This window comes from Bison bison, unplaced genomic scaffold, assembly GCF_000754665.1.
Source record: "Bison bison bison isolate TAMUID 2011002044 unplaced genomic scaffold, Bison_UMD1.0 scf7180017864299, whole genome shotgun sequence".
In the NCBI taxonomy this organism is placed as follows: Eukaryota; Metazoa; Chordata; class Mammalia; order Artiodactyla; family Bovidae; genus Bison; species Bison bison.
The window spans coordinates 3,493,187-3,510,585 of NW_011494871.1; the positions used below are offsets into that span (position 1 = coordinate 3,493,187).

Genomic DNA, 17,399 nt, shown 5'->3' on the forward strand with positions numbered 1-17,399 from the left:
AAACACTTCTCACCAGTATGCATGCTGCCAAATTGAAGATTAAAAACACCACTATGGTCTGGCTCCAGTCTCCTGTTTTTCTTTTATCTCATTCTTTATATTTATTTTCCAGTCAACCCAGAGGTTGTCCTGCCTGTCTAAATGCCTTCCTCCCTTCATCTCCAGCATTTGAAATTCTATTCATCCTTTAAAGCTCTGCTCCTGCTACCTCATCAGAAAAGCCCCTAGCACCCACCACGCCAGTCACACTAGCTGAGACTGAGAATGTTTACTTCTAAACCCTGTAGCATTATTTTGAAGTGCCCCTGGGGTGCTTACTAGTTGGGTAATTGTACTCCTCTATCTGATGGTAAGTTCCTGAGGGCAAAGACTGGGACTTCTTGTATCTTTGTAGACTTCCCAGTGCCTGTGGAATACACAGTAATAGATACAGTATTGCTTACACGGGGTGAATGAACGAACTAGCCCGTCTGTAACAGAAGCAAAGTGGTCTCCAAGGTTATTCCCCATAGCTTATCTCCAGTGTTACCTGACACTTCTCCGTATCTAGGGACACACACAGACTCTGCTGCATTTCTTCCCTTCACTCCCTCTTATCTCTGCTATGATTTAGTGCAGTGAAACAGTGCAGAAAAAATTCTTTTCTATTCATACCACATTTTAAGTCCTTTCAGCAGCCTTCTTTCCACTGAAAAGAACTCAGCTCTTATCAGTTAGTTCAGAGACCATTCAGCTAATGACAGTGATCTGTCGATCTCATCCATCGCGCCCTTCCTCTCCCCCAGATTTTTGTTCTGCCCGGGGAGACCTATTTCTTGGCCCTTTGTCTGTCCTGATGTTCACTTTATGTCATTTATTTTTTCCAATTTTTCTCCTTTAATCTTAAGGGTGGAACGTTTTCATCATTGTTGATTTACATCCCTCACTTTTTTCTTTCCACAACTTCTGGAAGTCCCTTCTGTGTGAATTATTCTTTTAATCGTTAATGGGGTGGGGGTGGGCATGCCTCTCTTCTGTACATTCCAACTATTCTGAACTTGCATCGCCAATGTTTCACTTTAATCCTACATTTAGCAGACCAGGTCATTTCTAATCACCATGTCAGTGTTTTAATTTCTAGCTGATAGTTGTTCTTTTAAAATTTTCTAGTGAATGTATTGTTGGCTGAATTTTGTGCTTTTTGTTGAAAATATTCATTCAGCTGTATCAGACTTAACATAGAAATGATTTATAGTCAAATCAAATGATTTACTTGTATTTAAGTAAATATTAAAGACTTGTGCTTTTGACTTGTTTCCTAAGGAATTTAATAGAGAGTAGAGAAGTAGTTATTATGACTTACCTGCTTGCCATTAACTTTCATTAAGTGTATATCAGTTATCATATGGTCATTAATGTGTTCCATTTTTTAAAAAATCTAGTATCCCCCCCAAATTTCATTTTAATTACCACTTTAATGATTTTATCATAGTGGTAATTAACTTGGAGCTCCCAGGCACATAGGCTATATTTTCATCCTCTTGCACCAAATGGATAATGTAATATATACTATAACTTCTGTAATTTTTTTCCTTTTTTCCTTTAAGCTGAATTACAAGGCTGTATATGAAATTTGGAGTGTTTTGGAGTATTACAGCTATCTGAAGTTGGTCACTCCTGCCCTAAAACAATTCAGAATATTTTCTTTTGGCAGGGAGGGGGGTGGGTATAGCTCAATGACAGAGCATTCACTGCAAAATAGGTTCTTTGTTTTTTGCACAGTTTTTTGCCATAGTAAAATTTCCTAGAAAATAAATGTCTGCAGAGATTTCCTTTGGAAGTATCCCAGGGGGATGTCTTGTCATGTGTAAGTATGTGAGGTGAAATAGCCCAGTGGGCCATTGCATGAACATGTTTATAAAATGCTCGAGCTATTTCAGAGCTTTAATCTGGCTTATTAAAAAAAATATCTGATAGTGCTGCTGCCTTGAAGTTTATTTTGATTATATTGGATAACATGGAATCACTTGGTGGTGGGGGGAGAGTTTAACTGTGCTTGGTGAAGGATGAGTTGGTTTCCTAGCAACTGTGCAGTACGATCAAAATCTCAGAGTGAGCCATTGACTCAGATTCAGTATCATAGGGCCTACTTTATGAAGGCACCTAATTATTGATTATAACATGATGAATTATTGGGGTGTTTTTGATCTGATTCTTCTTATTTGAGTAAAAGATCGCCTGGTTTATTAGATTTGCTTACTAATACTAAAGTTTGTAAACAGTAATATAATTAGTTGGTTTGCTTGGGATTTTTAGATTAATTTTCTCATTGACTGCTAAGCTCTGTACAAGGAAGTGGAAAACTCAGAAGAAAAGAGATTAAATTACCTGATTCTGGTTACTTAGCTAATTATTTTCAAAGCTGGATCACTGAATTTAGGGATTTTCCCCTCTAGGTCAGTGATTTTTAAATTGCAGGTTATAAGCTGTGAGTTGGGAGATCACACAACACAACCAGCCTTTTTAAAATTTTTAATGGAATAGAGTAGAACAGAGCAAATATCAGAGTACATCATATGTCTTGAGGGAGGTTGTTGCTTCATGAAACTTTTGTTTCACTTCTGTGTGTGTGTGTGTGTGTGTGTGTGTGTAACTATGGCCATGAGTGATTTTCTTCCTGTGGGTTGTGTTCAAGAAGGTTTGAAAGCCGCTGGTCTTAGACTGTTGCCCAAAAGGTACTTGATGTGTTTAGGAAAAGAGAAGATCAAGTCTGTAGAAAATACTTTGTTCTAATTATAAATACTTCAATATTTTATGCAAATGTATTGACATTGATAATAAAATCATGTTGAATAGCAGTAGCCCTGTAGGGAATGTTTTTCTAACTAGGGTTTATTTATAGGTGGGAGAATTTCAGGCAAGTTTCACTTTCCTCCTTTAATACCTTCCTGAATTTTCTAATAGGTTGCAGTTAACATGTTATAATCATACAGAAGGAAACAGAAGAAAATACCTATTTAGTCTTTTATTAAAGTTCACCCATAATATTCAGTGTTGTTTAGTGTATTTGTTTTATGTCAGTAGGGGATGGTTGCTATTAAGGGAAAAAAAGCCATGCATACACTTTTTTGTCTGCCTAAAAGGAGAGGGCAGTACATTCTTTAGGGGACGGGGGAAGCAGAAAGGACCTTGACACTGTCCAAATGCTGAAAGAAGCAAAGAAACAAATTGATTGGCCAGCTGGGAAGAAAGGAGACTGTGTTCAAGGCCTCTGTTCTGACTGCTGTTGCTGCTCCTTCTCTGTGCTTAGCTTCCTAGAAATGAGTATTGGGAATATATTAAGCATGTTTCTTTAAAACAGAGCTTTTTAGAAGAAAAATGCTTTGTGATTGTCAGGATCAATCATTGCTTATTACTTGAGATTTGCTTCATTTACTGGGAATAAATGAAATCTCCAAGGATTTCCTCCAATTTTATTTGTCTAATTGTATAACTAGGAAAACATACAAAATTGTATCCATAAAATTTAGGCTTGAAGATGAAACATAGGTTTTATTGATAAGAATGAGTTAAGGCAAACTAAAATGAAGTTTGCATTACTTTTGGTTAACATAACGAATATTGTGTTTATTCTGTAGTATGTTGACTTAAATGACAATTGGACAGTTTTCTTTCTTGGAAGTATTTGATTGTAAACAGTCCCTTTAGTTTCTTAATATATGCCACATTTGTGTAATTTAGATATTGAGCACGTACAATGAAGCGTGTTCTATTGTTTGTAAATGATGAAAAAGTGGCCCACTTTGTTTTACTAAATAGTGCAGCTCCAGACATTGTACCTGCTTATGTGGGCAGATTAGAAGTTGATTATAGAAACACTATGTTACTTAGTTTGCATGTGGCTTCTCATCTACTTTCAGATTCTCGATGAATCTTTTCAGACCCTTGATCAGCAAGACACTAGAATCTTTTTTAAGTCCCATTTCTCACCAGACAAGACAGATATTCTAAATAATTTAATTGAGCTTTTTAAAAAAATAGAGTGAAGATGATATTTTTGAGTAATCCTGAAAATTGGCTAGAAATAGAAGATTATCTGAGTTTTAAGTCACATATATCTTTTCTCTTTTTTTTTTTTTTAACATAAAATGGATCCAGACCCATATTTTTGTCTCTTTGATAGAGAGTGAAATATTAGGTTGTCTGGCACATAATAAATGTTCAGTCAGTGCATTTTAGTTCCAGTCCATCATTAGGTTGCCCTAGGACTGTGAATAAGTACCTTAGGTGTGCAAACTTTATCCATTTCACTTACTGGTATATCTTTAGTACCCAGGATAGCACATATTAGCTGCATGATAAATATTTATTGATTGAATAACTGGATTCTTATCAGTGCTACCTTCAAAACACATTTCAGATTGAAGTACAGTTAAGACTCTCCTGTGACATTGATTTGAAGTAGCACAACTGGCCATTGGTTCCAGTCATCTGACCAGCATCTTTTCTCAAAGAATAATCAAATGTAGTGCTTGTTTTCAGGGAGAAGATGCTGTGGGAAGAGTTAGCCAGGGAGGAAAGGGCAGATGAGCAGGGATGATGAAGTCCCCCTAGCTCAGTCTCCCAGCGTCTGCCCAGTGGACAGGTGCAAACCAACAGGAATAGTTCAGACCCCCTTGCTTTCAGGATGTGGGTTTGCACTTCCCAAGTGAACTTCCAGGTCTGCTCATTCATTTCACTCATTCCTCTTCATTGATTCTACAGTAGCCTGACCTCCCAGTGCACACAGTTGAGTTTTTTGCAGTCCATTTCCTGCCTCTTGACTTTGCTTCTTATCGTTTCTATCGCTGCTATTCTAATCCAGGGTACTTGGATTACTGAAAAAACAAGCACGTGATCGTCCCTCCTTGCAGTCTTACGTTTCTGTGGTCCAGTATCTACGTAGCAATCAGAATGACCTCTAGAAAGCAAAGCACACCATGTCATTCCCCTTCCTGCAGTTCCTCAACAGCCTTCTAACCTGTGAGACAGGTAACTCAGAATCTATCCTAAACACAAACCTAATAAATACAGTCGGTCAGTGTCACGTATAAACATTTTTGCTTATATCTTAGATAAAATATTAGCGAACAGGATCCAGAGGAACATTAAAAGATTACTATACTCCAAGTAAATGAAGTTTATTTCCAGAATGTGAAGATGATTCAGTATTTGGAAACCTGTTGACATAATTCATATTAATAATGCTAGGAGAATAACGCTGTGGTTATCTCAGTAGTTGTAAATGTAAAACTTTTGCAAAATTCAATGTTTGACAAAATTTAATATTCATTTCTGATTGAAGTTCTTTATAAAAATAAGGAAGGAAGGAAACCTCTAAGTGTGTAAGCAAGTCAGCAGCTGTTATCCTTCTGACTTCTTTGTTACCACTGTTACCTGACAATGTCCTAGAGCTCTTCTGGTCTAAAAATAACCTAAGGAGCTATGGTAGGGGAGGCTGAATAAAGTAGGATCAATACAGTAGTGCTATGCATTTATTTATTTGTTCACTGTTAAGTGAATACAGAAATCAAAAGGGCTTTTCTAAGATATTTATATACATGTAATAATGTAGATTTAGAGAAATCTGGAATTATGTCCACCAAAATGTTTGTAATAACCTAACTCTGTGAGGTGAAGTTTCAGGTAAATTTTACTTTCATTGTACTTTTCTATATTTTAATCTCCTGCAGGAGTCTATATTTTTATTGCTTTAATTCTTAAGAGGCTATTACTAATAATAAACAGTTTTTTTGATCTGTAAAAGGCATAAGTGATTGACATCTAGATAAAAACAAATTAGGGGCATCTCCTAGGGTGATATAGAAAAATCATCTTGGCGGTATTATCCAATCATACGTGGGTACCCTGCCCCCAGGAGTTTCTACTTAAATCATTTCAGTTATGAGTCACTGTTAACAGATTATAGTGTTAGCTATCATTATATTTTGGACTTTTAATATATCAAGCATTATATTGTATTATGTACATTAGCAAAATTTATCTTTGCAACACTAACTTGTCATTATTTTTATCCATATTTTATAAATGAGAAAATGGAGGTGAAGATCATGGAACTAATAGTTGATGGGATCCTTGGGTTTTTTGTTTTTTTTTTTTAAGCCTATTAAGCATTTAATCATACTTCCTCATCTTCAGAAGTCTGTTATATTCCTCAAATATTTAGGGGAAGAAAAAAAGTTGAGAACTCTGGGTCTAGAGTCTGTGTCTGTTCAAATATAGAAAAAATTAGAGTGTCACATAAAATATATTTTATTTCAAGGGACTTCGCTGGTGGTCCAGAGATTAAGACCCTGCCTTCCAGCACAGGGGATGCAGGTTTGATCCCTGATCAGGGAATTAAGATTCCCACATGCCACGGGGTGTGGCCAAAAAAAGTATGTTTTATTTCCAAGTATTTAAACACATTTTATAACAGCAGGATGATTGAAATAATGAATATACACCAAAAAGCTTATGGTTTGTTCAATTTGGCAGTTGTATAGAAGGAATTAGAAATATATAATTATGTACCTTGATATACTTTAAATCAGATTGTGACAAATTTGTTTAAATAAAGAATAAGCAAAAACTATAGAATGAAGCAGTGTGATACAGTTGAATTGCTTAGCATTTAGGGACATATAGAAGAATATATTTTAAAATATGCATTACCTAGGAATCCCTGGTGGTCCAGTTCTTAGAACTCTGCAATTCCACTGTCTAGGGCCCAGATTCAACGTCTGGTTGGGGAACTAAGATCCCGCAATGTGCACAGCACACCCTAGAAATAAAAAATATATATAAATAAACATTCAATAAAAATGTATGTCTAGAAAGATTCAGTGTGTAGTATAAGATAAAGATATACATAAGTATTCATAAAGGTACAGATTCTGCATTAATCTCTCAGAACACAAAACTAGAAGTAAAAGCAGAAATATTTTCTTAACAATTAGACATCATCAATTGAAAAGTGTAATTTGAAATACAGATCGGTGTGTATTATGGCACACAATGATTAACAACCAAACTGAGAGTTATCAAGTGTCCAGAAAGTGTGCCACCAGGCTGAGTTAGTTACAGTGTGTAAGTTTAGTTCCAAACAGGTCTTGGAGAGCAGCACTTGACAGTGGTTACTTGTGTATCACTGTCTTCTGTTCATAGATCCATTAAAAATCAGCTTTTCTTACTGACTCAGAGTCTCCATTTTGCCTTGATAAAGTCAGTGAACACATGAAGACCCTGGCTTCATCCCTAGAATAAAAAGTTTTTGTAGTTAGCTTGACAGAGATGCCAGCGTTGTGCAGTTCTGTACCTGTATGAAATACCTCTAACTGATAATGGCAGTTTCCTGACTAGCCCAGGTCCTGTCTTTCTCAAGATGCAGTTCCCGGCAGCCCTTAGTTTTCTTCCCCAGTTGGGCCCTTAAATGAAACCAGTTTACCGCCTCTGCTGTTTGCCAGAGTCGTCAGTGTGATGTTTCCCAGTGTGACAGAGTCTGGAGAGCAGAAAGTCTCACCAGGAATGGTTATCTCTGTAACATAGACATCTAGGAAATGGCAGTGGAGAGTTTTTTGGAGCACAACATAAAACAGGACAAGCCATGAGACTGTAAAACAGGGGCACACTTTAATTTCCGGTTGGCCGAAAAGTTCGTCTTAAGTTTTTCCATAGCAAACTAATACAAAATTAGTTCTTTTTCTGGGAGAAAGAAAACAAGAGAAAGGCTTGTTTCAAGTCATAGTTTCAAATAATCAAAGAAGTAGACTTTTCTGTTTCATTGTTCAGCAGGCAATAAAGGTGTCCTGTAGTCACTTCTGTGAGTAAGATCTTGAAGATGTTGTCATGATGCTATAATACTTTTAAGTCACATTGGACCTTTGCTGTATGTAGCAGCAGATAGTTTCATGGGGGGATGTGCCTCATCAAAATGTCACCAGCAGAGTTCTGTATGTTCCTTTAAGATGATTACGTTTGATTGCAGTTTACTAAAGTCATGATTGTTGCTCTGTTTTATCATCAGTGACATGGATGGTTTGGCCCTAGGGCTATCAGATTCTCCACTGATAGACAAAGATGAAAGGAATTAGCCTTTTGGAGGATATAGTATTGTCTCGGTGTGGCATTAAGTACTAAAACAAAAATCAAGTCTTTTGAAGTCTTCCTTAATACTGATTAAACAAATAAAAGAGTATTCATGATCTCTGTGGTTTTTCTGCCATTTTCTCTTGAACTTTCCATTAGGTTACATTCTCAAAAGAAACGTAGTGTGGAATTTGTCTCCTAAATCCAACTGTCACTGTCTAGGGCCTGTGGAATGGTACCATGGGATATCCCATGGGGAGCAACTCACTGCTTATAAATAGTGTTAGTAAAACAGCACTGAACACCGTTCTCTTTTGTTTCTGACTATATAGCATGCCAAAGCTGAACTTAAAACCGCTAATTTAAGTCTGCTTAGTGCCTCAGCCCTGAGTTCTACTTCAGATCGTGCAGTAGGCAGTAAGTTGTCTAATAGAAAAAGTTCTAATTATTGCCTGAAGTTTTGGCCCCAAACCCTAATACTAGGCAAGACTTTGACAGAGAAACTGTTCCAAACCAAGGCTCAGAACCAAGCTGCTTGGGACATGGCCAGTCCATTGAGTGTATAATAAAATGAAGACCAAGAGGGTTTTTTTTTTTCTCCCTTTGCCTAGTAGCAGGCTAACCAGTACCACTCACCCCAGGGCTTCTCAGATCTGAACCCAGCTGCTGAATGAGTAAGAAATCAAAAGAGGGAGTTTTTCCACTCTATCTAGAATAGAAGGAAGAAAGAGATGCCCCTTTGTGCTTGTGCTTTTGCCAGAAACGGAAGTAATCTTTTAGGAGCACTTGAGTGCTAGCAGAATCCACCACAGCAAGCCGGATAATCAGCTGGTTACTCTGGAGGAGAGCGTGGTGTTCGGGATGCGGTGGAGGAGTGATGGGTGGTAGAAGAGTCTCTGACTCTTTAGAATCTTTTAACTGTATGTGGCCTGTTTATAGTCAGAGTGTATTCGTGTATTATATCTTTAAAAGGCGAGTGGAGAACCAGACGTTGCCAAGTAACAAAGAGGAAAGGAAAGTTGTTGTGGCAGAAATACGGGGCCAGTACTGACGTGGTTGTGAAAAAGGTCTGACTAGTCACAGAACAGGACAGTCAGGCAGCACACTTGTGGCAGGGCCGTGCCCTGGGGTAGGGAGTCGTCTTGGAGCCGAGCTTGCAGGTGCCTGGCGTCCCACCATGAAGACTTCTACCCATTCACAGCACAGGTGGGGAGGGGCCGTGAAAGGTGAAGCCTTTAAGTAATAAAGCACAAGGAAAGGGCTCAAAGAAACTTGTGAAAGAGTTCATCCCTACCTGTCACTAACCTTTTTTGTTCTTCTAGTCCTTATTCGTGGCACATTTTTAACCCAGTTGTATTCACAGTGTGTCTATCATTTTCTGTTCCACTGTTTTCCTGATTATTTTCCCCTGTCACTGTGGAAGATTTTAAGCAAGGGGGTGACATGATCAGCTTTGTCTCTTTGGAAGTGAGCCCTGGCGATGCTAGAGAAGCCAGAGTTGATGGGAGGAGAATCAAAATGGGGTTCAAGAGATGTCTCGGGGCTCCTGCCCTGATGGCCCATGAGGAGAGAGTTCTAGCCCAGATGTCAGGTCCCCTCCTGAGCCCCACCCCCAGTCAGGTGGAAAGGCTGCCTGTGCCTCTGGGAGGGCCCACCCCTGCCGTCACATTCCACAAGCCTCCCTGAGCCCTGGTTTGCTCTGGAGCAGAGCCTCATCTGGTATCAGCGATGGGCAGTGCTGTTCGTGGTTGGCAGCTCCACGTGGCTCATGGGGAGTGTTATCGGCCCTGCACTTCCTTGTGCTTGCCCTGCTGTCTTGTGGCAGGAGCGGGTGTGATGAGAGAGGTTCTGGAAACGTTTTCTTGAGCAGAACATAATCATGACTATGGTGATACACATCCGTTTAAAGCTGGCTGTATAAATCAGTCTCAGCAGGGCATGTTGGGAAGGGGGTGGCTCTGCTCAGGGACAGGCTGGATCCTTGCTGCCGCCCCAGCTCATCCCTCGCACTCAGAGCAGGCCAGTCACTCTCTGGTGCTGCGTTTCCTCATCTGAAAAGCTGCAGAATTTTCAACCTTTGAAATGTGTGCACTGCCTTTTCAGAAGTGTCTTTTCGCTGAGGATAAAGAAATAATTTTGATCTTTGGTAGTTGGTAGAGTAATGTCCTGGAAGTCACATTTTGTCAGTAATAGCATAGAGGCTGTTGTTAAATATGGTCAGGGGAGCCTGTGACCTGGTTCCCACTGTACACAGCCTTCATTAAGATCTTTAATTTGATCTTCAAGATTGCTTTGATCCGTGTTTGAAAGGGATTGAGCTCAGGTTTCGCTCTTATTTGGTAGACTGATAGAACTGCAGTCAGGTCAGGCGGACAGCAGGCTGGCGGCCTGAGAGAGATTGTGGCCTCCACCTTCCCTCCTCCTCTGCCTTCTTCCCTTCTCCCTTTTTCCTAAAGAAGGGCAGCCCTTACATTGCATGTTAGTGTGGTAGATACACCACCATAACGGGTTTTAGATGACAGTTAATCTTGATGTTTTTAGACATTTAAAAACTGTTTGAAGTATTACTTTTGTAAAATCTTATTTTAATATGTTAGTTTCCTTTTTTATTTAAAAATGAGAACTGTTCAGGTCATGGAAAATTTCTACTACTCTGCTAACTCATTTAGAAAAGGCTCTTACATTGACTTCTCTGTAATTTGTTTGAAACATAGATATATACTATGTGGTTTCCCAAAAAAAAAAAAAAAAAGCTATCAGGTGGCCCCTTCTTTGTAATTAACTTGCTATTTTAATAATACAGTATTATATTATATATGAAGATACATTTCCCCTTAAAGTTGCAGGGCGTTTTATATAATTGAAAGAGTTCCAAGGAAGCAGAGCATTGTAACTTTCTGCCAGATGTTCCACAGTAGTGAAAGCAGACTGATAACAGCGCCAAGAAAAGCCCTCGCTCTGCCTGGAGAAAGCACTACCATATTTGGCCTTCATGAAGTTGCATATTACTTGGCATACACACACACACACACACACACACACACACACAAAGCTTCTTTGGTGACTTCCTGTGTTTGATTTTAATTTTTGAGTAAATGTGGTTTTTTTAAAGGTGGATTTATGTTATATTGGCGTATTGTCTATTTAAAAGAAACCACTACTGTCTACTGAAAAAAAACACTATTTTGTTTCCACAGAAACCTGCTAATATTTTAGTTATGGGTGAAGGTCCTGAGCGAGGAAGAGTAAAAATTGGTATGTTATATCTTTGATAAGTCACAGCGTAGCACTCTTTTAAAACTTTTGCAGGCAGCTTTATCACTTCTAATTTTTGCTGTAATAATATGCATTTATTCATATAGTTCCATGTGATCGAAGCCATTTCTAAAGAGTATACATTAAAAGTGAAAAATGTTTCACACTCTCAAAAGGTGTCAGACAATCTTTAGAGACTGAAGTGTTCTAATTATAAAATAAGCCATGTGAGTTTCTTAGAAACTTTTTGCCTTCATTAAAAATAGCCTGTAGAGGTGAGTGGCTTCTATCCCTGTTAGAAGCCAACCTCACCTTTAGTCCTAAGGGCGTACAGCAAACTACTAATCATACCATCCGTTCTGTTTCCCTGAGCCAGGTCGATCCGAACATATCCTTCTGTTAGCCTCATCTAGGTCAGGGATTACAAGCTAAGAATACCACTGAGGCTGGGTAGGTTCTAACGAGCCTTTGCCTGAAGGGAAAAGAATTAACGAGCTTTCTGTGCCTCTGCATGTTTTCTAATAGCTCTGTTTTCTTATGTATCAGTGCAAAATTTTACCCATTTCTGGTCTGATAACTTATAAAGATAGAGCTAGATTTATTTATCCTATTTTTTCATTGTCATTTCCAAGTTGTGTTTGTGACATTTATTTAGTTTGTGTGTGGATAGAAGAAATGTAGTAACCAAATTATCTTAATTTTAAAGCAGCAGGATTATGGGAGTATATAACAAAATAAATAGGAATTTCTGATTGCCAAATTTAGTATAAATTGGGATTATTAGCTGATTTGTACCACTTCACCAGCAAAGAAAAACCCAGGTGTTCCCAACCCTTCTTTCCACCCTCCCCTTTAAATCCTCCAATCCCATTTTCTCCTTCTAATTAGACTCGGAAAATACCCTTGATATAAACTGCAAAATTCTTGACAAACATTTGATGCATCTCAGAATGCTCCTAGTCAATTGGCTTGCTTTAAGAATCAGGCCCTGTCGGTCCTTACGTAGCGTCAAATGCCTGTTAGGTCCTTAGGTGTGCATTTAGCAGATTTCATCCAACCAGCGTGGTGGCATCAAATTCAAATGTAAGTTCAAAGCATGCACAGTCTAAAAGACCCAGCCAGACAGTATTTACAGATGTGTTTGCTACTGTAAGACTCGGGGAAAATTTATATATTAAAAATAATCTCATTTGGAATTATTTCTGTGTCACATGTATGATGTTGACAGGCTTGGGGGATACCAATAGTTTAAAGTAGTCACACTTAAGATACATTCTTCTGTAAATCAGTATTTAGTAATCCGACTCATGGTTTTAGTTCTTTGCCACATTTCTGTGTTGGTTTTTTTAACCTCTATAAGTAGATCGATTAAGGCCTGCTTCATTAAAAATGTGTATTAGGAGAGCAAAATCCAACAAATGGTGGATGAATCTTGAAATTTTTGAATAGGTGGTATGACTAGTGATTGTTCATTCAATGTGTATTTGGCAGCTCTGTGTAATGACACTGTACTTGATGTTCCAAGGGATAGCGAGACAAAAATGTTTTTATCTGTAAGATCATGGTTCGTTAGGACAAACAGCTGTGCCTGAGTAACTGCACTACATAGTAAACTGTGCGAAATGCTGTGAACTGTATCTCAGCACAGCTCCAGCTCTGAGATACGAGTTGTTGACATTTGTCAAATCAGTTTCTTCTGCCCTCAGTTTCCTCATTTGAAAAAGGAGGTGATTGAATTATATGATCTTTAAAGTCTTTTCCGGCTTAAAACAAACACAATTCTTTAAAACTAAAGAAAAAACTCAACCCAAATAAATGGGGGGAAATAGTGGTATTGTCATACTGTACATCAGCTTATACTAGTGAGCATGCTTACTGATGCAGATAACGGGAGGCCTCACCCTAACTGATCTAGTTCCCTGGTACTTGTGACCAGTAAAAAGAATGAACATGTGGCTGGCTGCACAGCCCTGTCCCCCTGGTGGTAAGACAGATGGAAAGAAATCTGCCCGGAGGAGTAGGGTCACCCTGGACCTCAGGCAGCAGAGTGAGTTTGTAACCCAGTGGCAGTAGTTTGCAATGAATGAAGATCTCAACCTTGGCTTATATTTAGACTTCTGAAAGGGGTGAGATGTTTTGTTGGTTTTTCTCCCCGCAGAATTCACGTTTTTTGTATCTTACTAAATAATAATAGTAAAATTAGAGTCATCAATTACATTTGTAAAAATCTATTTACTTATCACTGTTGTTATTATTATTATTTTTTACAGCTGATATGGGCTTTGCCCGATTATTTAATTCACCTTTGAAGCCTTTAGCAGATTTGGATCCAGTAGTAGTTACATTCTGGTACCGAGCCCCAGAATTACTTCTTGGAGCAAGACATTATACCAAAGCTATTGGTGAGTAGAACTGATTGAAGTTCCATAACATTTTTAAAGTGGCCTTGTTGTTGTGAAATATACATATGTCTGTATATTTTTTAGGTCAAGTGATACAGAAAATTATAAAAGTAAAAGCAAAAACTAACATAAAATTCTACTGTCTAGAAATACCATCATTGGCATTAGGGGTATACATTCCAGACATCTATTTCTGATAAATAAACAGATGCTAAAAAGGTTTTTAAATAAATGGGCCCATACTGAATTCTAAGTAAAAACTATTTTAAGTTTAATTTTAGGTGAAAAAGAGAAATAAACACAATAAAATTTCTGAATCACTGAACTTCAGACAAATACTTCTTTTGCCAAAAGAAATACTAGCTTCTAAAAGATTTCCCTTAAAATTAAGTAAAAGAAGATTATGAAAATAAGTAGGAGCTGAGAACATGGTCATTCACTTTTCAGTTTTTATTAGTATTATCTCCCTGTATGAAGAATTAGGAAATGAGTGCTCTTCTACTTGTTCCCCCACCAGCCTCTCAATGTATAAGCTCTCTTAATAATATCAGTCATTATCATCATCGTTGTTACCACTTTGTTGATGTTTTCTGTTTGCAAACCATAATGCCCACTGTTGATTATACTTAACTACATATTGTAGTGGACTTGATATTCAGCTACCACCTTTTATCATAGCTATATCACAGTCCTTTTATGACATCTTTATTCTGCTTCATTTTATTTGGTGGAATTTTATCAAGTAGTTTTTTCTTATGTATTTTGTCTTTCCTTTTTTCACGCCTCTGTTTTTGTATGTCTTTATTGCTTACTTGTTCTACGTTCTCCAGAATGATATTAAACCCATTTTTATTTTATTGGATAACTCCATCCCCAACTCTTATACTTTGCTCTACTCTGGATTGGTTTTCATCTTGCTTTTTCCTTTTTTGTTCATCTGGGTTGGATCTGTTTCATTCTGGATTTCAGTATTTCATCCCTTACTTTGCTGTGGAATATTCTCAAGTAACCTGTCTTAGAGGTAAATTTTCTAGTTCTCTATTTCTGAAAAGAAAAATGAGTTTGTCATACTTTACAGTTTGGCAGGGACTAAAGTTACAGGTACAAAGTGATTTTCCCTCAGAGTTTGGTGAGGCTCCTCAACTGTGCTCTGGCGTCAGTGTTGGTAATGGAAGGTCTCAGGTGGTGGTGGATTCTGTGGGGTTTTGTGTTTCCTGAAAACAGAGGATTTCTCATCCTTGTGTTTCACACTGATTTGCTGGCTACCTACAGGCCCATTCAGTTCGAAGTTTATATCCCCTGTCTGTGGAAAATTCTCTTTGAAGTAGACTTGATTTCCTCCTCTGTGTTTTACTTCTCTCTTTCCAAAGCTGAATGTAGGCAGATGTCGGATTTCTTGGACTGGTACCCTTTGTACCACTTTTCTGCTCATGTTTTTTTACCTTTGTCTTTTTAATTTCTAAGAACCCTTTCTTGTTCTCTTGTTCTCTGTGTTTTCTTTGTAGTCACTCTTCATTGATTTGTCTTAGTCTCTCTTTCATGTGGTTAGTATTCTTCAACTGTTTGTTGACCCTTGATGTCTCTTTGCATTCAAGACTCAAGTTACAGAACACTGCTTGGGAACTTAGTGTGCATGGATCGGAGAGCTCCGAGGCTGGCAGGCTTTACTTTAGAGTGATCCAGCCAAGAGCAGCCATTAATGGAGAACTCTAAATGCCAGCATGTGCGAGTCTTTGCCCTGAGGACTTTCAGATTCTTTAGGGAAAAATCCTCCAACCTTCAGCCCAACTTTTGTATACCTCTCAGGGAATTTGGGAAGCGGGGGAGGTGGGTGGTCCACAGTTCAAAATATAGTCTTTGTATTTGACATTTCTTCCCTGAGTTGTGCAGGACACATCTGCTTCCCATCCAACAATAATACTGTGGACTGGGGCCTTCTCTGAACTGTTTCCAGAAACATTTTTATCTGTATCTCTGCTCAGTCAGGTCTGCGCACATGTCTTCATCCAGGTCTTAGTCACAGTTCTCCTTCTTCAGGGAGAACGTCGTTGGTCACACCATCCACCTTCCCCTTCCTGGTAGTAGCTATATGCAGTGTCTGAAATCCCCTAACTGGGTGGGCCATGCCCAGGTGTCACCGCTGGAGGTCATTGCCTACATGGCCCCGGGTGAGAAGTGGTTCCTTGCCAAGGGAATCCCTGATGGTCTCTTTCCATGCTCTGTGTTACTGGGGCTTTGCTGTCACTTCAGTATGTATTCAGAGGGGGAAGGAGCGATGGTTGTACTCTTTCCCTCATAGCAATCTTGAAATCAATGTGTCTTTTTTCATAAAACCTTTTATGTTCACTAATCTTTATATCTGCTTTGAGATCACATTTTACTGTATAGAAAAATAAAGGCAGATTATTAGATATGGGACTTTGTGCTATTGTTGCAACCTTTCTACAAATCTAAAATTATTCCAAAATAAAATATTTTATAAAAAGTCAGCTAAGGAGGAAAAGTAAAGATTACTGAAGCTAGTCCTGTTTTTCAGTGTATATTACTACCTAAACATACATTTGATTATTTTTTTTACAAGTGTATTCTAAATGCTTAAGCATGTAAACTAATATCATACATAGCTTTTTTTTCCACCTAGAAAATGAATATTTAAAAGCAGTGCTACTTTTGGTAAGACATATTTAAAGACTATACAAATAAGAAAGTAATTACCAACTTGTAGCTGCTATTAATGGAAAACTTGAGACTGAATTGATATAAATTGAAGAGAAAATAAACTATCACATAGGTTTGTGACTCTGGCTCATCATTTATCTTTTTCTTTTTTCTTAAGAAACCCATTTTTCATTGTGAGCATTGAGATCTGAACAAGCTGTTACCCTCCAGAGCAGTTTACCAGTTCTAGGTCAGGGCTGTTCGTCACAGAGCTGGACTCACCAGCTATTAGATAGATTGCTTTGTTCAAATGGGTGCCTATTTTGGGTCGTAAGAGGCCTTCCTCCTCATTAACATCAAAAGTTATTGGATAACTATTAGGCTTTTTAAACTTGGAATGGAAATTATGAAAATTATGTCATTTACTCTTAAGGGATCTCCATCCATTTGAGAAACAGAATGAATATGTGTGGAAAATATGTTGCCATCTTTGAATAGCAGAAGCCTAGCCCTCTGACTTGTTGCTTTAGCTCTGCCACTCTAGGGGTCAGAGGACAATGTGTCCTTCACAGCCTCATTTTCTGAAGACAAGGATTTAGCCTACATCATCTCTCAATTCCCTTTAACTGTAAGTGTTCTGTGCCGTTGGATAGACTCCACTGCCTTCTGGGGCAGGAAGAGCACCGGGGACTAATGTGGGGCAGGAATTGAGACCAAGGTCCGTGCCAGCCCCCACGAGCACCTGGCCTGGCCCAGAGCAGCCCTGGAGGATGCTTTCCTCTAATGAGGTTTGACAGAAAACAACAAAATTCTGTAAAGCAATTATCCTTTAATAAAAAAATAAATAAATGTTAGTAATAATATAAAAAACTAAAGTGATAACAACTGCATTAAAAAAAATTGCACCAAAAAAGTAATGATGTAAGATCTTACAGATTGCTTTTTTATTTGAGAGACAGAAATCATACATAAATCACT

The 17,399-nt window shown here is 38.2% G+C and overlaps 1 protein-coding gene across 1 annotated transcript in view; it reads left to right on the forward strand.

Moving 5' to 3' along the window:
• The window catches only part of CDK8 (cyclin-dependent kinase 8), an 88,084-nt gene that overhangs the window by 56,728 nt on the left and 13,957 nt on the right, over nucleotides 1–17,399 (forward strand). Inside the window, exons 7-8 of the mRNA XM_010851253.1 lie at nucleotides 11,304–11,361; nucleotides 13,632–13,763. Of these exons, the coding sequence (XP_010849555.1) occupies nucleotides 11,304–11,361; nucleotides 13,632–13,763 (190 nt within the window). The remainder of the gene's footprint in view (nucleotides 1–11,303; nucleotides 11,362–13,631; nucleotides 13,764–17,399) is intronic.